Below are 23,054 nucleotides of genomic sequence, written 5' to 3'. Positions count from 1 at the left end.
ATCTCAAGGCCATCAGACTGTTAAACAGCCCTCACTAACATTTAGTGGCCGCTGCCAACATCCATTTGAAATGGATTAAATTGAGATTTTTGTCACTGGCCTACACACAATACCCCATAATGTCAAAGTGGAATTATGTTTTTTGAAATGTCTTGAGTCAATAAGTATTCAACCCCTTTGTTATGGCAAGCCTAAATAAGTCCAGGAGTAAAAATGTGCTTAACAAGTCACATGATGGATAGATGGGTGCATCTTAAAAAAGAAGACATTGAATATCCCTTTGAACATGTTGAAGTTTGTAGTTACACTTTGGGTGATGTATTAATACACTGAGTAACTACAAAGATACAGGCGTCCTTCCTAACTCAGTTGCCGGAGAGGAAAGAAACAGCTCAGGGATTTCACTATGAGGCCAATGGTGACTTTAACACACTTACGGAGTTTAATGGCTCTGATAGGAGAAAACTAAGGATGGAATCAACAACATTGCAGTTACTCCACAATACTAACCTAATTTACAGAGTGAAAAGAAGGAAGCCTGTACAGAATACAATATTACAAAACATGCATCCTTTTTGCAACAAGGCACTAAAGTAATACTGCAAAAACAAGTGGCAAAGCAATACATTTTTTGTCTTGAATACAAAGTGTTATGTTTGGGGCAAATCCAATACAACACATTACTGAGTACCACTCTCCATATTTTCAAGCATAGTGGTGACTGCGTCAGGTTATGGGTATGCTTGTAATCGTTAAGGACTGGGGAATTTTTCAGGATAAAAAATAAATGGAATGGAGCTAAGCACAGGCAAAATCCTAGAGGAAAAACTGGTTCAGTCTGCTTTCCACCAGACACTGGGAGATGCATTCACCTTTTAGCAGGACGATAACATAAAATACAAGGCCAAATCTACACTGGAGTAGCCTTACCAAGAAGACAGTGAATGTTCCTGAGTGGCTGAGTTACAGTTTTGACTTAAATCCCATTTTCAATAACTCTGCAATTTTGGAAAATGATCCATGAGTAAGTAAGCATTTCACTGTTAGTCTACACCTGTTGTTTATGAAGCATGTGACAAATAACATTTGATTTGATTTGACACACACTGCCCCTCACCCCAGGCATCCTGAGCATGTAGAGATGTGAGGAGGTGTGATAGATCAACTCCAGACTGATCTGTGGCTTGCTGGCCTTATCTCCTAGTCCCCAGCTGGAGCAGATGGCCTCTAACCACCATAACCCCACCCCCACCCCAGACACAGGCCGTTATCAGGACCGGCAGAGAGAGTGCCCAGGCCTGGTTAGGACAGGGCTGGGTGGCTCCCTGCCTGGTCCTCTTCTGACTGACTGACTGGCTGGCTATGATTTGTTACACATGGATCCTTCCATGTCATTTCAGCAAGCCATGACACCCACCATCTCAGATTGTACAGAAATAATTTCTGTAGTTTGAAACAGATGAGATTAGCATTCCTGAAACATAAATTTGTTGAAATGTAATTTGATCTCTGCGAAATTAAGCTAATTGATTGCACCCAGATTGGCCCTTTTAATGTATAGGATTTACATACAGTACCAGTCAAACGTTTGGACACACCTACTCATTGCAGGGTTCTTCTTAATTTTTTTTACTATTTTCTACATTGTAGAATAATAGTGAAGACATCAAAACTATAAAATAACACATATGTAATCATGTAGTAACCAAAAAGTGTTAAACTAATCAAAATATATTTTGTATTTGAGATTCTTCAAAGTAGCCACCCTTTCTTTACCTTAATGACAGCTGGTACTTTCACACTAATTTATGGAAAATAATTCAAGCGACTTCAATAGCTAATGTCTCTGTACAGGGGGGAAAAAACATCACCAGATTCACAGGGAGAACATTGCAAAAGATGAAGAAGCAATACTCAAAGCAGCATCTCCATACTACTTGTCAGACATAGAGAACTGATACTGTATAATGTCCGTGAGTGGCTTTTGATCATTTTATTGGTTCCTCGTGTCTTACTCATTGTTTGGAATAATTATTGTTCAAATTGGATGTTAGCTACTATATTAATTGAAGATTATATGAATCCTATCAATTAAAATGGCCAATTTGGGTGCAATCAATTAGCTTAATTTCAGATCAAATCATATTTCAACAAAATAATGTTTCAGTTATGCTAATGTTATCTGGTCTCACTACACAAACAATTTCAGAACAATCTGAGATTGTGGGTGTTGAAATCCTTTTTCTTGTGCTTTTTGAGGTGGAATGACTCACATGAGAGATAAGCCAGCCGTGTGCTGGGGCTGAGAATGCTACTTAAAAGGAACTGGGTCTCTGTGATCACTAGTGCACTCTACCCCCCTACCCCTTAACCCCTAACCCTCATCTTTTTCTCTTGTCTCCCTCTCTCATTTTCTCTCTTTCCCTTTCTGTCTTCAGCTGCTGTCTTTCTTTGTTTCTCTTTCTGTGCATCCTGTCTCTTCATTTCTCTTTCTTTCTAAAAGAATGACATATGGCAAAGTACAAATTGGATCTTTTAAATTATACTTTATTTCATACAAAAACAAAATAATAAACAAATAAATTACATATTTCTAAAATAATGATCTTGATGAATTTTTATTAAAGAACATTGTGATTGTTACAATTGTGTTGGGCGTACATAAATGGAATGTCATGCAGTTGATCCTGACGTTGTGTAGTACGGGAATCAAAACAACACTGAAGATCTTTGTGATACAACTCTCGATGTTGAAGGGCTTAGTTAAATTCATAGAGGCTGTTCTGTAGCTCATGGTTTGGTTTTCAGTTGGAGGTCATGCTGCTTTCGAGTAGAAAAACGCTTTTTGAGCTAAATTGCTAAATGTTTAGTTTTCCAAAAAATGGTGACACACCAAATAAATCTCACACCTCAACGGTAAGGATATCCTTGTACACAAAGGTAGCCAGTCCCACTGCCCTGGTACCTGAATTGCTTGTTACTGTATGTGCATTATGCTTTGCTGTCAACCCACAACACCACCATTTTTATAAAAATGCCTGTGAGTCATCTGAACGGAAAACAGTCGGGGCAGTTCGATTCTGAAGTGTTGTTGAAACAACAACATTGGAGGCTTATCTATATGATTCGAGGTGAACCATTTGCATTCCCTGGAGGACATTTTGAGTATTCTCCCCAATTGTAACAAAGCATAAGAATTAGCATATGTATATTAAAAGATGGTAGCAGAATAAAGATTGGTATCACTGGGAGCCAAGCATTATCATAATAAGGGAGTCTTCATTTGCACACAGGCCCAGGCTGAGGTGCTGACGGGCTGAGGCTACCCCCCGGATCCCCCCACCATCCCTGTCCCCACAGTCACACCCATCAGGACTGCCAAAGACCCTATTGTCCAGGCCCAGCCTCAGCCTGTACCTCTACAAACACACTGGGCCTGGTTAAAGGGTTACAGGGGAAACAAAAGAGGAGGATTCAAAATCAATCACACTGGGCTTTTCACATTCAGACCTTCAGGTCCAGTCCTTTTCTTTTCATACAGCATTGACAGTACAAGCTGGGCTGCTCCCCCTGTCCCCCCACAGTGTTCTGTGTTTAATTGTATTCTCTCTTTCAGGGCCCAGACCCCCAGACCATACTGTTCTTATAGTTAGTTTATGTTTGCAACAATTGAAAGCGTAAGGGATTGGGGGTTCTGAGGGCTTTGGCGATTGGCCTGGATGCAATACAAAGGCCAGAGCAGCGTACAAACAGAAGACTGAAGGGGTTTTGATGAAATGGAAGGAGAATTGCGAGGACATTTTGGCCGTTAAAACGCTTGAATAGATTATTTCTTTCTTCACCTCAGTTGAACACCTTCATTTTTGTATCATTTATAATAATTTATAAAAGGTCATTGTATTTTTTATGATATGTACATAAAACATTTTTATATTTTAATATATTCACAGGAAGAAAAAAAATCAGGCACTTTGCTGCCTCTACAGCAACTTTTTAACACAAGAGATCCTGAGATTTAAGACAATTTTAAATAGCAAAATGTAAAATAATCTTATATATAGAGAGATTTATATTTAACAATCAGCTTCTCTGTTTTTTTTCCATATCAAAATAAATATTTTATGTTAAAACTTCTTTTTCTGTTTTAAAAGCCCAGTTTGGATACTGTTCGGATGCTAGCTCAGATGAGTTTGAGTACAAGATGACCATTGTCCATCCTCTCTGTAGAGACCCAAACAAAAGAGAGTCCTTTTACTGTAAAACCCCAAACCTGATAAGAGGCAGCCATTTTAGATGACCAGGGTTCTGTAGTGCCAAGGTTTGAGATACTGTTGTTGGGCACAGTGCCAGAGCAGACAGTCCAAGTACCACTTTTCATGCAACATGGTCGTTTCCCAAAGTCAACTTCTCCATGTAATGCCCTTTGAGACAGAGGACTCGCATTGGAGCCGCTGTCTACCGCAGTGCCGTTTTCAGGTCAATCCGAGAATTCACGTCGTGGTAACCCAACAGACAGGGGTCGGTGGACAGGGCATCGTGGGTAAAGACAGAGTCATTGTCCGAGGAGCAAGAGCTGGAAGTGTCCTCGCACGATGGGGAGTACTGTTCGAAAGGTGTTGACAGGTCCAGGTACTAAGAAAAAGAAGCAGGAGAGAAACTGTTCAGTTTGGTAATGCTTTGCATTTGTGTCATTTATTACATTGTATTTTTAAGCTTGACGTTTGTGTTGTGTGATGCATAGTAAGGTTGACATTTTATCTGAGACTGTGTGCTGTGTACAAACTACAGGGTGTCTTAAAGTAATAAGCTAAACTATAGCTGGAACAGTATGTTGGAACGAACAGGACATCTGGCGAGCAGATTGTGTGTGTGTGTGTGTGTGTGTGTGTGTGTGTGTGTGTGTGTGTGTGTGTGTGTGTGTGTGTGTGTGTGTGTGTGTGTGTGTGTGTGTGTGTGTGTGTGTGTGTGTGTGTGTGTGTGTGTGTGTGTGTGAGCAGGGGTCCCAGACACCCACCTCGTCAGAGATAGACAGCAGCACTCTGTCCAGCTCCTCCACCAGCTGTTTGAAGGTGGGTCGTTGTGTGGGCACCGCATGCCAGCACTCCCTCATCTTCATGTAGCTGTACACATAGACAGAGAGGGCTAGTTAGTACCAGGGTATTTACACACATCCACAGCATTTTCACATTTACAAACATGCAAATGTAGCACAGGAGAGGGACAAAAAAAAGCTTCTGAAACACACTGTAATAAATGTCAATGTCCAACTTAAAAGTTGCGAGGTTAGGTGAGAAGGCTGTGACATTGGTTGTGGTGTTTGATAAGTTTAGGTGTGCACTTGCGTGTGTCTACTCACAGCTCGTGTGTGCAGTTGGAGGGTTTGTCCATGCGGTGGCCTTCTTTCAGCAGCTTGAAGAGCTCCTCCACAGGGATACCGGGATAGGGCGAGCCCCCCAAGGTAAAGATCTCCCACATCAGCACGCCAAACGACCACACGTCACTCTGGTGTGTGTAGACTCGGTCAAACAAGGCCTCTGGTGCCATCCACTTCACTGGCAGACGTCCCTGCAAAACAGAACAACAACGTTAGTGAGCGGTGGACAGTCAGTGAGTCAGTCGGTTGCCACGATGCCAGAGCCCTTCATCCAGTCGTCTATACATCATTCCCCGACTCCCCTGTTCCTCCTCTCTTTCGCCCACTCCCCTTCCTCGTCCGCTTTTTCAAATGATCTCCGGTTAAGCTGGCTGCCAATCAGTGGGCACACATCAAACATCTGTCTGTAGCCCTTTTCTGCTGTCAATGACCAAAAACACCCTCTTTGGCCTCATGGGTGGAATGTTATTAATATTTTTCAAAACCCAGAAGGAAATCCGGTGTTTCTATGTCAACTGTTTTGTTATATTTCAGTCTTCTGTGATGTATGTAAAGTGTAATATATTGGGATGCAAACTCAAAATGTAATACATTTCAACTCTATATCTGACATGGTACAGGTGTCTTCTTTTTTTAAACCCATAACCATGTATGTGAGGTGTATACTTTTGCTTCAAAGCAGATTTGTTTAAGACTGTCAAGAATCACTCTGTGTGACGCTGATTTAGCCCGTTGCAGTAAAAGGTTAAGAGCATTAAAGCTGAAACAGGCACAAGCCGACTGGGGGACACTAGACAGAGAGCAGACAGTCTGCTGTGTCTCCATGTACCAACAGGGACTGTTCTGAAAGCTGGCCAACAAGATGATACACAACAGCACAGCCCTGGAACGGGCACTTGTCTCGATTTAGGAGAGGAACAAGGTGCCACAGAGCCAGTCAGGGGTATAGCAGGATAGGATAACTCACGTTGGTGGTTTTCTTGTAGTAGTCAATCTGGTGCACTCCTCTAGCAAGGCCAAAGTCTGCGATTTTCATGACGTTGTCTTCCGTGACGAGGACGTTTCTGGCAGCAAGGTCTCTGTGGATGCACTGTAGAGACAGAGAGAGGAGAAACCAGGGTTAAGTCAGGGAACATAAAGATATACGCAGTTTTGAGCTTTATGTTAAATGTTTATGAAATGTTACTCTACAATTTAGAATATTGTAATTACATGACCATGTCTACATTGTGGTTTTCTGTTTTTGCAGTCATGTAAAACCAGATAGTATTGACATAGAAATGATTCGCTGTGAGTTTCTAAAATGAAAAGACCTGGTCTTAAGTCAACACGCAGCGTCCAATTTTAACCAAACGCACCAAATTAAATCAACTTTATATAGATCTCGAGGTTTTGTTGAAAAACAACCACTGTTTGCTGGACTTGAATGGATGTCATTAAGTTTATTTTGGTTTTAATTTCAAATAGACGTGGTATTTGGGGATTCGTGGAAATGAGAAAGCCCTGGTTTTCCGGGGGCTCCATAATGGTGGGGTGGTTTTAGACTACTGCATTCTTAGCAGGCCACAGAGACAGAAACCCGATGCCGGGGCACAGACGCAGCTCTGCGCCTGTTTGCTAACAGATTTATGGCTGTGCTAAAAAAGACAAAGCCCACTGCGGCAGGCAGGCAGGACAGAGGGATGGGGGGCTGGAGGGGTAAACAGGGCTCAACCACCACTCCACTGTGGAATGCCAGGATGGTGTGTCATACAAAGGGATGTGTTGATAAGAGAGACCAGGCTAGTGAATGGTGTGTTGGGGGGTAGGTGGGAAGGAAGGAAGGAGGGAGGGCGGTTGTCACTTGCTCTTGCTTGTTGTCTAAACCCCTTCAGGCCAAAGTCATTCTATAGAAGGCCACGTACAGATTGTAAACCTAATAATCCATATTGAGATGGACATACAGTATAAGCTAACCAAACCCCTTTAAGACATAGTACTCACCCTTTTGGAGGCCAGGTACTCCATGCCACGTGCCACCTGGTAGGCACAGGACAGCAGGTCTTTGAAGGTGAGCTGCTCCTCGGGCACTTTGGTCACATCAAAGGTGTAGTCCATGCCAGGGGGCCGGCGGGCCCGCAGGTACTCCCTGAGGCTGCCTTTAGACGCATACTCCACCAGCACGTACAGAGGACCTGATAGGGGAGGGGAGAAAGTTAGTGATCGACTCCATCCTCCCTATGGACACCTGGAGGCATGGGACCACCATTAATGACAAGGTCACTGAGCAGGGCTAGAGTCGAATGAGTGAGGAGCAACAGTGAGATATTCGTTTTGACTTTTGGTTGTGAACTTGTGTCTTGAACTCACCATCTTCTGTGCACACCCCCAGGAGGTTAATGATGTTCTTGTGCTTGTCCATCACCTTCATCAGCTCCATCTCAGATATGAGATCTGACAGGTCTTTGTCTGTGGCATCATCTGGGGAATGAGACGAACACACATTTGAAGTCTTAGGAACATATACTATATATACAAAATTATGTGGACACCCCTTCAAATTAGTGGATTTGGCTATTTCAGCCACACCTGTTGCTGACAGGTGTATAAAATCGAGCACAGAGCCATGCAATCTCCATAGACAAACATTGTCAGTAGAATGACCTTACTGAAGAGCTCAGTGACTTTCAACATGGCACCGTCATAGGATGCCACCTTTCCAACTAGTTAGTTTGTCAAATGCCTCCCCTGCTAGAGCTGCCCCGGTAAACTTTAAGTGCTGTTATTGTGAAGTGGAAACGTCTAGGAGAAAAAACGGCTCAGCTGCGAAGTGGTAAGCCACACAAGCTCACAGAACGAGACCGCCAAAGTGCTCATTACCGAGTTCCAAACTGCCTCTGGAAACAATGTCAGCACAAGAACTGTTCGCCAGGAGATTCATGAAATGGATTTCCATGGCCGAGCAGCCGCACACAAGCCTAAGATCACCATGCGCAATGCCAAGCATTGGCCGGAGTGGTGTAAAGGTTGTCGCCATTGGACTCTGGAGCAGTGGAAACGTGTTCTCTGGAGTGATGAATCACGCTTCACAGTCTGGCAGTCCGATGGACGGAGAACGCTACCTGCCAGGAGAATGCTACCTGCCCCAATGCATAGTGCTAACTGTAAAGTTTGGTGGAGGAGGAATAATGGTCTGGGACTGTTTTTCATGGTTCGGGCTAGGCCCCTTAGTTCCAGTGAAGGGAAATCTTAACGCTACAGCATACAATGACATTCTAGACGATTATGTACTTCCAACTTTGAGGCAACAGTTTGGGGAAGGCCCTTTCCTGTTTCAGCATGACAATGCCCCTGTGCACAAAGCGAGGTCCATACAGAAATGGTTTGTCGAGATTGGTGTGGAATAACTTGATTGGCCTGCACAGAGCCCTGACCTCAACCCCATTAAACACCTTTGGGATGAATTGGAACGCTAACTGAGAGCTAGGCCTAATTTCCCAACATCAGTGGCCGACCTCTCTAATGCTCGTGGCTGAATGGAAGCTAGTCCCCACAGCAATTTTCCAACTTCTAGTGGAAAGCCTTCCCAGAAGAGTGGAGGCTGTTATAGCAGCAAAGGGGGACCAACTCCATATTAATGCCCATCATTTTGGAATGAGATGTTCGACGGGTATACTTTTGGTCATGTAGTGGATCTGGAAATAGAGTCAACAATAAATACTAGTCATTGTCCAGTCTTTCCTAAGAAGATGGTTCCTAGTTCGTACCTTTCAGCATTTTGACAGCCACAGTGGAGATGTTCTCCTGATGGTCCTTGTTGAGCCCATAGGCCTCAGCTCTGACCACTTGGCCGAAACAACCCTCACCCAGTGGCTTCCCTAACGTCAGACTGGAGGCAGGAAGGACAATGATGGTCAGTACAGTGAAGATACATGGAACTCAACAGAAACCAAAACACATATTCAAGATGGAGGAACTCAATGACTTACTCAATAACCAGTAAGTACCTAAACCAAAACCCCTAACAAACCAGAAAGTCAAACAGGACTTACTTCTCCCTGGGAAACTCCCAGTCGGGGTCGTAGGGCAGTTCAAACTCCATGACTCCGGCCAGCATGGGGGAGCAGCTGGAAGACAGGCGGGCCACTCTCATCAGAGACGCACTGGACTTCCCTGATGAGTTAGACTCCACAGAGTACTGTCTGCGGAGGGGGAACTTGGAGAGTTTCTGGACAGGGAGGACATCGAAGGGTTCTCTGCTGGGGTTTACCTGCATGCGACACAGCACCACGATAACGATGGCCATGACCAGAGCCAGGAAGCCAGACGCGTAGATGATGATGTCAGTGTACTTGGTCTCCATTAGGTCCACCTCGTCAGCCACGTCCTCCTCTATAAGAAGAAGACAATGAGAAGGAAATAAAAGGATGGGTTTGAGACTGACTCTAGTGACCATTTCTTGTGAACTCGATACAAAAAGACTAGGGCTATCAAACAATGTATTCTTTTTTTGAGTTAATTGCAGTATTGGCTGTGATTAATCACGATTAATCGTAAATTCAGAATTTTCTCTAATTGAGCTGTAATTTAAGATTTTTATTCAAAAAGCATTATAAGAATATTGACGTCTTGATTTTGTCCAAAGTAACAGGTAGCAAAATCTGGTCAATAAAGCACCTTTTTAACCTCAACGTCAACTTGTTTTGACATCAAATTGTTGTTTTTAGCTGTATATATTATGTTTTTTGTATGTTTTTAGTGTATTTTGAACGCTTTCCGACAATGCAGTTAATCACAATAAAATAAATTGTGCACTAAAATTACAAAAAGTTAACTTGAGTTAACTGATTAACTCTGACAACCCTAAAAAATACCTTTGGCAAGTTGACTATACTGGGCCCAAAGCACAAGTGACAATTTATTCTGAATTCTTCTAAACTCCTTACTTTGGCCATATGTTGCCATACTGTAGTTTGAAGGATAAACATACCCGAGAGGACGGTGAGCCAGGCAGACTGGTGGGAGAAGCCAATGGAGTTTCCAGCCAGACAGGTGTACTCTCCAGCATCCTCCATGGTCACCTTAGTCAGGTAGAGAACTTCCACCTCCGACATGTTGAGGCTGCCTGTCTTCAGTATCTGAACGTAGGGAGTCCCATCGGGGCCGTAGCGGCTGCCGTTCCTCTCAATGTGTTTCAGCCACTGGATGTGGGGCTGGGCATCGCTGTAGACCTTACAGAATAACTGGACATCCGTGCCCACCACCGCTGTAGTGTTTGCTGGCAGACCAGCCTGCAGGATAGGCCTGTGTGGAGAGCGCTCTGAAAACAGACAGAGAGGGAGGGAGAAATAGAGAGAGGGCCATGAGGATTCCCCTTGCCCAAAGGAAGAGTTCGAAGTTCAGCCGTGGGGGACAGCGAGAGGGAGATTCCTCTGTTCAACGGAGCACATCGCTGTCTCTAAGCTACAAGAAGTACTCTGGAATAACCTAGCCATTGAAGAAAATACTCATCTAAAATAACAGTATATTTTAGATTCAGATGAAACAAGGTTATCTCCAGATCGGTCTTATTTGTTTCCTAAATGCTGTGTTTCGCAGGCATGGAGAGAAAGGCCAGTGCTAACGACCAGTGTTAATTTGACTGACCGCAGCACAGCAGCGCCAAAGAGGAAGGGACAGATAAGCAGGCATTGTTTCTCACAACCAACACCAGCCAGACTCAGTCAGTCTCACTAATTGGTTTCATTAGCAACTTTCTTTTCTAGCCAGGCCAGCTTGGAAGTCGCTGCGTTGCTTCCCTCTCTCCGTTCTGTGTGTGCAAGCTCTTTTCCCCCTGGCATGCTTCTGGAGACAGCAGTTGACCCCACACTGGACTGCCGAGCTGCAGAAACTGACCAATCACAGGTCAGGGGGAAAATTGGTTAGGGAGCCTGGCCGTCCGCTCTCTCTCTCCTCTCTCCACCGGCGGTCCTCCCTCGGTCTGAGGTGAGCTGTGGAGCCTCTGTGTTTCTCTGTGTCTAGCGAGACGGCACTGAGGTAGAGTGGGGAGAGCATTGGGACGGGCCGGCAGTGGCTCCGCGGGGAGACGGCCTGTGTCTAGATGTCTAGAGTGGGGTGGTGGTGAGTGTAGGAGGGGGAAAACAATACCTTACAGTACAGCACACACCCTGGAGCTTTGAATAGATGTACAGACTTTATAATGAGTTCATGCCAACTTTACTTTCAGTCATTATGAAGAGAGAGGCGGAAAGGGCTGGTGTGACAAGTATGACGGAATGTGGTTGAATTAGAGAACGGTGGAGGGAATTACTTTAGCTCATTACCCATACTATCCCTCCCAGCTTTGGGAGTTGAATGTCAGATGAGCAAACAGCAGACTGTGTTGGGTAGGTAAAGTGATGTTTTTGTTGTGAGGTGAATGAGTGAGTGTTCTTACCCAGTACGTCCAGAAGGTAGCTGTGTACAATAGAGCCGTATTTGTTCTCCACCAGACAGGTGTAGTTCCCACGGTCTGAAGGCACCACACTCTCCATCACCAGGCTCCAGTGCTGGTGTCTCAACTATAAACGGATAAAACAGACACGTTAGAAATGGGTTGTCTGTACGTTGTGTGTTGGATCATTCCTATGGATACAAGTTATACTGGCTTGTGCTTTGGAAGTGCTTGTCTGTCTCTATGGTAACTTGTCTTTGATGGATCTAGTGTAAACAGATTCACAGTGTGTCACTTCCCTATTGAGACCAGGGTTGAGAACAAAGTATGTGGCAGATATATGCTAGTAAACAAAACAGCAACCACTGTTTTTCTTCCCCCCCCCTCCTCTTCCTCTCCCTTTCTCCCCCTCCCTCCTCTTCCCCACCCTTTTTCACCCTCCATCTCATCCCCACCCTAACCACTCTCCTACTGTCTTTGCTCCCAGGTTGGTCACTGTCTCACCTTGATTCCTCCGATGCGGTGCTCTCCCCTGAACTCACGTCCGTTCCTCAGCCAGCGGATGGAGGGCAGAGGGCTGCCCATGGCCGGGCAGCGGAACTTGACCGTGTTCCCTGCCGGCACTGCGTACAGCTTCTTCTCCATGCGCTGGGTGTGGGTCCAGTAGGGACCTCTTGTGAAGTAGACCTGATCATTCTCAATCTCAGCCGACGTGTCTTCTAGACCGTTGTCCTCATCATCGTCACCTGAGCCCAGTAAGTCTGAGAAGCATCAAGATATGGAAAGAGTTAATAACTTGTTTTTATAACTGATCATTCAGGAGGCCATAGAGACTAAGACCATAGAAATGCATACATATAACCTAGAACTTCATTGGACAGATCATCCTACCTCTAAGGCTGAGACTTCTTCTGTCTTCTAAATCTAGATCTCACCTGCTACAGTGATGGTGAAGTTCCTCAGGGGCTCCTTGGTCCCGCGGAGGACACATACGTACACACCAGAATCCTCATACGTCACGTCCGTGATCTCCATAACGCCCCCGCGGATCTGGATGCGGGCGGTGTGCATCACCCGGGTCCCCTCCTTGTACCAGTACACGCCCCCCGGCCGATTGGTGTCACAGCGCAGCTTGAGGACATCACCCGGTTCCAGGAGCAGGTGCTCAGTGGTGTCCTCACTAAGGTCCTCCAGGACATCTGCAGGGATAACAAAGAGACAAAAACAAACGTGTGAGTACTCGGGACACACACACGTACACACACACACACAGGCCAATCGGTGGCCACATCTTGTTCTCAAGAGAGTGGCCATCCCTTCAACTATGACCTTTCAACTCTCGCCCCCATTATCCCCTGACCCGCCAGACACACACACACAAAAAGAGGTTGTCATGGCAACTGGGAGGCCTCTCTCCACCTCTCTCTGCTCCTTGTTTTGTTTAGCATGGATCACTGTGGGAGTGAGAGCAAGCTAGCTACAAGAACAAAGAAAAGAGAAAAGAGAAAAAGAATGTAGCTAATGAACATGTTGTAGCGTGACAGCGGATTGGCCTTCAGAAACAAATCGATGGGGTGGCAATGGTTCAGTGGCGGTCTGAGAGGCAGGCTCGGAGAGAGAGCCCCATTCCAGCCCACCAAACAGCCTCTCAGTAACACAGATGGCCCCTGTCATCCTCACTCATACTCCTCTCTGTTCTCTTTACTCCACTGGGATAGAGGCAGTTCAATGGCAAGTACCTGCTGGGACTTCAATGGCCGTACTCTGGTCCAGGTAACGAGAGATCAGGGTCCCTACAGGGACAAGGTATGAGATTAATATACATTGACTTCCAGATAGCTACTGTTGTTAGTAATCAATTACTATCAAGACATAATTGACCAAAAAAAGGCTGTAGCGCATGGGAAGCTATAGAGATCCTATTAAATGTTCTATTCTAATTCCTAATTCTATGTGGGAAGCATCCAATAGCCTGATGAACAAAGTCTAGCAAGAAGTGTTTACCTGGTAGAACCTGTAGCCAGGCAGACTGCATGGACTGTAGCTGTAGTCCAGCGTGTGTGGTGGCCTCAGCCATACAGATGTACTCTCCAGCATCCTCCAGAGACACGTTGCTCAGAGACAGAGTGTTCACATTGGAGATGTTGCTCTGTAGGGCCTCCAGAGCTCTGAGATGTGGTTGGCCCTCGGCTTCCAGGCGCTCTTCGTCTCTTTTTAGCCACTGGACCTTGGTGATGGCCGGCCGGTGGACCTTACACAGCAGCTTCACCTGTCCCCCCACAACCGCCGTAGCGTTCTCAGGGTAACCAGGCAAGATGAGCGGCCGAGACACCGTCAAATCTGTACCGAGAGAAGAGAGGAGAGAGGGATTGTAAATAATATAAAATAAAAATTCAACTCCAGTCTCAGTTTACATCTAAACACGTCGGTAAAAGTATGTGTTTCTCGCATTTCTCAGCGTGCCTGTGTTTGAATGTAGACTGGTTGGTTAGTGGGTGATAGAGTGCACTGATAAACTGGGGGCTAACGTGTCACAATAAGGGCTCCACTGGCCTCAGCCATATGCAGGGTGCCCGCTCAGTCACACCGCTTAAAAGTGAAATTCCAGGCCAATTTTCTGTCTGATTGCTTCCTGTAGCCACCTCAGTAAGTAAAAGGCAATCTGTTCCCCCTGCTTGATGAGCTGCTCGCTCTAACTGCTTCATGCGAGGAAGGCGGAGTAGGAATACACCGGTGAGAGCTAGGGTGAAATCAAACTCAAATTAGCTAAACATTTTATTACAGCTGTATTACACTGTAATAAGTACCATATATGCTCCCTGTCCAATGAAAAGCTCCCATTCATTTGACTATGTGATTGACCCACCTAGCCAATAGCTTACCATCCCATCCCACATTGTGACTTTACTTTGCAGTGCAGTGCAAAAAGCTGTGGCAACTTTAAAACTGCTGCTTTCTGTTCAGCTTGGAAAGGCAACATTCCCCACCAAGCAAACAGAACCATGCTAATGAACTTGTGAGGACTCTGAGTTACCCGTGGCCTTCATTTGAACTCACAGCTGAGTGTGAATATTCACCCCGTGTCGAAGGGGCAAACACAACAAAAAACAAAACACAAAACATTTCACTGGTGTGACTCGACCGGCAGGGGAGCGTTTGACCATCAGATGCACTCTTCTCTTTCATGACTAGAGTTCCTTTAGGGGTGAATCCATGGTACGCTACGGTTTGTTTCTGTTCTGGGTGACACATTTTGCAACGTAAGTCTTCTACATTAGTATCCATTCACCACAAAGGATATGCTGAGAACAAACTGCCATAACGCAATATTGTCAATAATATACTGACTGTGTAGAAGAGTGAGCGATACTATTGTAGTCACATAGCTTACAACACATTAGGATAGCCCAGTGGTTAAAGAGTCAATGCAGCCATTTAAAAAAAATCTCAATATCTGGGTAACAATTAAGTACCTTCTTGTTTTCAATTAAAATGGTCAAAAAGAAACAAAAATTGCTTCTTAGCAAAGGGAAATTTCTCAAGCAAGAATTTTTCTTGGAGTGTCTGGGAGTGGTCTGAGTGGGGAAGGGAAACCTTAAAACTAGCTGTTATTGGCAGAGAGGATTGGAACTCTCTTTCTTATTGGTCTATTAGCTAATTTACCGCATGGTGATGTCACCAGACAGGCCAAAACTCCATCCCACCAAAACAGGCTGAAATTGCAGCAATCTTTTCAAACAGCTCTTACACTAAAAGGCCATTATTATAATTTTCACAATTTTACAGTATTATTCCTACCACATAGTGGAAATATATATAAAACATTGACTACTTAAAATGCAAAGCATCCTCGATGCCAATTCATTTGATCTACTGTATGTCATATCTGGAGGGGATGAATTCCTCACTAAATCACTGTCAGCGTCAGAGTGTGAGCAGCGCTGTTCTGCGTTAGCACACTGACGCCTGTACTCCAGACCTACAGTATGTGTGTGGCATACATTTCACTCCTCCTCTGAGAAAAAAAATATCACCAACTTCATCCTGAAGCCACAGTTCATAATGGCTACCTCTGTTCTCTCACTCTCTCACTTTTTTATTTTCCTGGTTGGTAACTGGAATGTTCCTGGGTGGTGTTGCCATGCTGAATTATTACCAATGAGTCAAATGTCTTCTGGCAGGGACTTAGTGCTGCATTGTGGGCCCCGAGGCGGGGACCTGGGACCTTCACCACTTCTCCACTGCGGGAGTCAGCTTGTCCACGGAGTCATGGGTAGACCCTCTTAAGAAACAGGCACATTGAAAAACTACCTGGGTTCACCTTGCTAATGATGCTGATTTTCAACTGTAACACCAGTGTTACACTAGTGAGTACACCCCTAGGTAAACTGTGTCTCCATAGCTAGGGATGATAGTGAGGACTTGTGAAGAGCAGAATCAACAACCTTTGCATAATCAAAACAGTTGCTTTGTGAGAAAGTGTTCAAGTTCACAGTTAGCCATTGTTATGTAAATTAAGGCTGAAAAGTGGTCTGGCTTTGGCCCCAAGTGAGAGCAGGTCCTTTGAGCAACTGGGGTAAATCCTGTATAAATCCTTGGAATTTATGGTGGAGATTGCGCTTCTAAACAGCCAGGATGTGTACTCAGAGCATGCGCGGACCAACTGGCAAGTGTCTTCACTGACATTTTCAATCTCTCCCTGACCAAGTCTTTAATACCTACATGTTTCAAGCTGATCACCCTAATCCCTGTGCCCAAGAACGCTAGAGTAACCAACCTAAATGACTACCGCCCATAGCACTCATGTCTGTAGCCATGAAGTGCTTTGAAAGGCTGGTCATGGCTCACATCAACACCATCATTCCGGAAACCCTAGACCCACTCCAATTCGAATACCGCCCCACCAGATCCACAGATGTTGCTCAGTGTTCAACACCATAGTGCCCACAAAGCTCATCACTAAGCTAAGGACCCTGGGACTAAACACCTCCCTCTGCAACTGGATCCTGGATTTCCTGACGGGCCGCCCCCAGGTGATAAGGCTAGGCAACAACACATCTGCCACGCTGATCCTCAACACGGGGGCCCCTCAGGGGTGGGTGCTTTGTCCCCTCCTGTACTCCCTGTTCACCCACGACTGCGTGGCCAAGCACGACTCCAACACCATCAATTAGTTTGCTGACGACACAACGTTGGTAGGCCTGATCTCCGACAATGATGAGACAGCCTATAGGAAGGAGGTCAGAGACCTGGCAGTGTGGTGCCAGGACAACAGCCTCTCCCTCAACATGAGCAAGACAAAGGACCTGGTCGTGGACTACATGAAAAGGAGGGCTGAACACGCCCCCATTCACATCGACAGGGCTGTAGTGGAGCGGGTCGAGAGCTTCAAGTTCCTTGGTGTCCACATCACCAACAAACTATCATGGTCCAAACACACCAAGACAGTCACGAAGAGTGCATGACAACGCCTATTACCCCTCAGGAGACTGAAAAGACTTGGCATGGGTCCCCAGATCCTCAAAAAGTTCTACATCTGCACTGTCTAGAGCATCCTGACCGGTTGCATCACCTGCTGGTATGGTAACTGCTCGGCATCTGACCATAAGGAGCTACAGAGGGTAGTGCGTACGGCCCAGTACATTACTGGGGCCAAGCTTCCTGCCATCTAGGACCTCTATACTAAGCGGTGACAGAGGAAGGCCCAAAAAATTGTCAAAGACTCCGGTCACCCAAGTCATAGACTGGTTTTCTCTGCTACCGCACGGCAAGCGGTACCGGAGCACCAAGTCTAGATCTAAAAGGCTCCTCAACAGCTTCTACCCCCAAGCCATAAGACTGCTGAACAATTAATCAAATGGCTACCCGGACTATTTGCTATGATCCCCCCCACTCATTTTTTTTTACACTGCTACTCACAGTTTATTATATATGCATGGTCACTTTACCTCTACCTACATGTACTTATTACCTCAATTACCTCGACTAACATTTACCCCGGCACATTGACACGGTACCAGTACCCCCTGTATATAGCCTCGTTATTGTTATTGTATTCTGTTACTTTTTTTACTTACGTTTTTTTAATAAATATTTTCTTAACTTTTATTTTCTTTAAACTGCATTGTTGATTAAGGGCTTGTCAGTAAGCATTTCACAGACACCTGTTGTATTCTGCGCATGTGACAAATACAACTTGATTTGAATAATGTGTTATAAAAACACGGACTAAAGTGTTTGAAATTAGCCCTAGACTAGAGCAGGGCTTCCTCCTTCCCTGATAGTGATCAGTATAGGGTCTTAAATGAAACACCAGCTCCTGTAAACCTGGAGGGCTGCAATTTGCCAAGCCTGTAGCCAATCTGCACACATCATAACAATACTTAGAGATGAATGGATGGTTGTGGCAGGTAATAAACAAAGACAGGCGTGTATTTGTAAAACATCAATGGAAGCCCCCACTCTTATCCTCTCCTCCCTCCCTTCCTCCTCCTCTCCTTCCTCCCCTCCACCCTCGGCTTTCTCGGCTGGCGACGGGCCAGACAGATTTACACTTCCGAGCCTCAGGGTCTTGGAGGGATCGAGTAGCACGGTTTACAGCACCATAAGCACTGGGAGATGTTTTTTTCTCCTCACCCCTGAAAAATGATTACAACCTTCCTCCTCCCTCCTTCCTGTCACCTTGAATTTGACTGGATCTTACCTTCCCTATGGCTCACTGTTCTGCCTATAGAGAGACCAGCCTGATGAATCAAAGGGTTACTGTACTCTACAGCTACGGGCATTTTTCTCCTTCCTCAATGAGATCCTTCAGTGAATTAAATGGAACCTTGAGGGAATGGTTCATTTTTTATTTTTAAAGCTTTTGTTGGTGGTTTATTTTATTACTTGTCTGAGCAGAACTGAGCAACCTCACTTGAAATTTGAAGCTGTGTACTATAAAGATACACTTGAGAGATGTATTTTAAGAAACTGCAACGGATAAAGTTGAGAAACCTCCCTCAGGGAGAATTCAACCAGTTATCCATCAGCAAATCATTTTCAAGAGGGTTTGGACTAGTCATCAGTATAGGGGAAATTACACACAAGAACATATAAGAACAACAAATCCTAGGCAATATTGAGCAACCTACCTTCTGTTTTTCCGTCTTCTGACCCGATGGCTTTGGCCAGGAGTCCAACAGTCAGAGAGTGTATGACGATGCAAGCCGTGTAGACATTCACCATCTTGCAGATGTGTGTGTATGTGTGTGTGTGTGAAGAATGAAGGGGGCAACCCTGGTCTCACACACCGATTCCGGGCATTGGCAAACTCAACACACACCCCAAAAACTGGACCTGGAAAGACAATACAGTACAGAATCAGTCAGTCATTACATAAAATTGTAGCATGTGATTCCAGTAAGTAGCACTGAAATTGTTTGTGGTATATAGCCTTGTGAATAGGTAGAGATAGAAAGAGACTCTTTTAGACTGCCGTTGTATTCTTATTAAACAGGTGTCCTGACCGTCCAGTCATTAGCCTACAGCACATTGTCCACTGCGTCATGAATAACTAGAAGCTGTGAATATGTGGCTTTTCTAGCCTGTTGTTTGCGAATGGAAGGTGCACAGCCTGTCTGGATAATGGGCTGTTACTATGAAAACACTTGAGACTTGCCAGGAAGCTATCGGGGAGCAACAATAGCAAATTCACAGGCGCACTCAACACAACAGACAGGCCAAAACAGGTTAAAAACAATAAGACTAGGCTTACATGTGTCATTTTTCCCTGAGCCCACTAAATAATCTAGTGAGGACGTATTCAAATCATTTTAGAGCAGACTGCTCTTATGAGAACAACAAATAATTTGTTATTTGATGGAAAGGGGTTGTTTATTTTTATTATCGCGTGACAAGGGACCACAGTTGGCAACAGGAACAAGACTGAGCTTCGTGATTTGTCCAGATGACGACAACTGAACCGAGTCGGGCCAACTGTGCACAGGCGCCAGTCCTGGAGTGTTCCATGCAGACCATGTGCGTGCAGCCATTGTCAGTGGCGGACTTACCATTAGGCAGGAGAACATCATAAAGGGGCCTCGTGAGTTGGGCATTATTTTAAAAAGGGGAAAAGGTGATATCTAGTCAGTTGTACAACTGAATGCCTTCAACTGAAATGTGTCTTCTGCATTTAACCCGACCTCTCTGAATCAGAGACGGGCCGGGGGTTGCCTTAATCGACATCCATAGCCCCCGGGGAACAGTGGGTTAACTGCCTTGCTCAGAGGCAGAATTACAGGTTTTTACCATGTCAGCTCAGGGATTTGATCCAGAAACCTTTTGGTTTCTGGCCCAACACTCTGACCATCTCAGTTCCATACTCCTCGCGTTCTCTCTCCTCCTCAAAACCCATTGGATGACAAAGCCAGAGGTCCCTCTCCTCTGACCTTCTCCAATGGGTTTTGTGAAGGAGATTAGGAGAGAGGACGCCAGGAGTGTATCTGATGTTGACTGGCCAAAAAGAGTCTGGCATGTCATACTCTTTTTGGCCAGACAGAAACAGATACATGGGATACATATAGTAAGACAGAGGGGCGCTGTTTCGCTGCTCGGATGCTTTCTCCAGTGAGAGTTTCAGCCACTTGTGAATTGAAGGAAAGTTGGCGGGTGCACAGTGCACTGTTTGGATGCTGGAATTAGTTTGGCTGAAGGTGCAGCGAAGGTAACCTACTTTTTTAATAGATTTATTTTAAACAATCAAATGAAAACATCACTACTGGTTGTGTTCATGGCACATTAAAAGGTAATAGATTTTTACAGTTAAATGTACATGTCTTTACTATAAAACACACACAGGTGGGGTGGGGGGGCCTCAGACTGGTCTCTGCCTTCAAATCACTAAGTCCGCCACTGGCCGTGGTACACACCTTTAATAGCTATCCCATGAACGAACTCTACTATTTCTCCATTTAGCCTAACTGGAAAAAACACTAATATAATTTTTTATATGTTGAGTTATTTACGGCGTGTTTATCTTCAGCGAGGTAAATGGTAGGCGTATCTCGATGTGGCCCCATGTAGGCTAATCTTGGCGTGAAATAAACTTGTGAAAGTTTTCCAGTGTTTAGTCTGTGTTTATGTCAAAAGCACCAAGTGAAAGTTAAACATGCACGTGAAGGATTTACACTATCCGTAAAAAAAAATGGTTGTGTTAATTTATTATCTTTAGACCGTTACGATGATGTTGTCATAAATCAAACGATGTCTCCGTTACCTTCCAACAACCAGCTAGTTCTGTTAAATTTTAACTAGATGATCATCGTGAGAAATTCCCTATAACTTCAACCATTTTCCCATGGCGCGTTACAAGTATTGCCAGCCTATCTTTGTAGCCTAACTGAGATATATATATATATATATATATATATTGTACGGTTTGAAAAGCTTCTCACATAAGCTATTGGACGAAAAACTCAACAACATCACGTCATGTGTGCGCTAAGTCGATCAAATCGATATGACAGTGGAGACTATGTTAAAACTCTGCGCAGACACTGCCACATTCAGCAATCGCTCAATGTTCACAAACTGAAATTGGTGGGGATACATTATTGCAACCGAAGTAGGCTATATAATCATGAATTTCATTGAAACTCATGCATTAGGCTAACAGAATCACATTGTCTGAATTAATGTTTGTCGAAATACCATAACCAGCCGTGGAACTCTTTGCAAGAAGGGTCCTTCATAGGCTTCAATGTGTGGAGTTGAAATACATTTAGCAATAAAGCAATTGTTTAGTGGACTTGTTGACTGTAACCACTAAATAAAGTAACATAGGCCTACTAGCTCGCGGATTCAAGGAAATCATCTTACCTTTGATTTCGTTCTTTGCTCGTAATGATCAATCCTTGATAAAGTTCGATTAGGCACCAGAATATCCTAGTTCCATTTGATCGAGGTCAATATTGGAATCCTCATTTGAGTTTCTGTCCAATCCTTTTTTTTGTCTTTGGTGATTTTCTTCAGTGTGCGCCCGGGTGGAACCCTCGGAGATGCACTTATAAATCCATCAAAACAACCAAAACATGAAGGACAGCAGGTCGGTGGTGAGCAAGCAGGGAAGGAGCTAGAGCTGATCCTTCCGACTGGGGCACAGAGTCCACTTCACCCTGACCCGATTGTGTTCTCACGTCAGAATGAGGCTCGCGCGCCCGTCTCCTTCTTTCCAGGGGCTCACGCGACAGAGAGTGCTAAATCCATAGGGAGAGACTTCGGCCAAACTTGCTGCTTAATTCTCTCTCCTCTTGAGATTAGATTGAACTAGATCTGTGTTGGTTGTAGCAAATAGAAACAGACAGATCTCCAACGTAGGAGGCGTAGAGTCGCTTATATCACTCTTCTCAATGTGGATAATTATTCGGTTACGGCCCGGCAACAATGGAACAGATGTTGGTCAATCTTTGCGCACCGTGGTTCGCTCTTCACTCGCGCAGAGTCTGTTCATGAATGAGTTGGTCTCAACAGAACCCAGTACATTTAATAACTAGCTAAATCTCATTTAGGCTAGCTAGCCACTCTGTTAATGTTGTGGGTATAGGCTACTGCTGCGTCTCGTTGCTAACCCGATCCGCTGCACTCTGAGCGCAAGTCACAACAATGGACTAAAACTAGCGAGAAGGGGGAGTAGGGGGTAAGAGTCTGTAACCCCCACCCCCAAATAAAACCCCCTCAGGTTACCCCCTCGGTGACAAACATAAACCAAGATCTCTGCCGCCTCCACTCCATTCACACATAAATCCAAGATCTGGATTTTTTCTCTATTAACAGGTCTTCTTGCTCTATTAAATTTGGACACCTATCCTTTTCAGGCAGATTTAGAACTTGACTATTGATAGGAAAAATACATATAGGCTATTAGACTTAGGTTTAAAAATAAATAATATTTTGATAAATAAGTCAATAACATAACCAGAATAAAAGTTAAACGTATATGCCTACTAATTATTTACGCATATTTGGCCAATCACTGAAAAGTTATTCTCCTCATTAATAATTTCATAAAACGTCAAACTCATTATGCAAATGAAGTTGTTTTTTCGACATCGCTTTATGATGTTCCTTCATTTATTACATGTTAAATTGCTACGTAAACAAATAGGGCATAAAAGGTTATGTGCAACGCATGCAATTATAAGGTACTTGCTTGGGCTGCCTATTCAATAAGTGAGAATTGCCCCCGTTTATTTGCATAATTGCATTAGAGAGCGAGGCAAAGTAATCTCT

General features: G+C 44.6%; 1 protein-coding gene across 1 annotated transcript; it reads right to left on the bottom strand.

Moving 5' to 3' along the window:
• Positions 1-2,531: 2,531 nt before the first annotated feature.
• Positions 2,532-22,417, bottom strand: LOC139531905 (fibroblast growth factor receptor 4-like). Its single transcript, XM_071328855.1, has 16 exons — positions 21,645-22,417; positions 18,920-19,124; positions 13,791-14,126; positions 13,526-13,579; positions 12,722-12,985; positions 12,291-12,547; positions 11,790-11,913; positions 10,344-10,673; positions 9,406-9,745; positions 9,121-9,242; positions 7,724-7,834; positions 7,358-7,548; positions 6,342-6,464; positions 5,357-5,565; positions 5,015-5,120; positions 2,532-4,632 (listed from the first exon to the last, which is right to left on the bottom strand). The coding sequence occupies exons 2-16, from the start codon at positions 19,011-19,013 to the stop codon at positions 4,456-4,458; spliced, it is 2,838 nt and encodes a 945-aa protein (XP_071184956.1). The 5' UTR covers positions 19,014-19,124; positions 21,645-22,417; the 3' UTR covers positions 2,532-4,455.
• Between the last annotated feature and the right edge of the window lie 637 nt (positions 22,418-23,054).

The sequence above is a fragment of the Salvelinus alpinus genome, chromosome 1 (assembly GCF_045679555.1).
Source record: "Salvelinus alpinus chromosome 1, SLU_Salpinus.1, whole genome shotgun sequence".
NCBI classification, from domain to species: Eukaryota; Metazoa; Chordata; class Actinopteri; order Salmoniformes; family Salmonidae; genus Salvelinus; species Salvelinus alpinus.
This window is presented reverse-complemented; position numbering and strand designations above follow the sequence as displayed.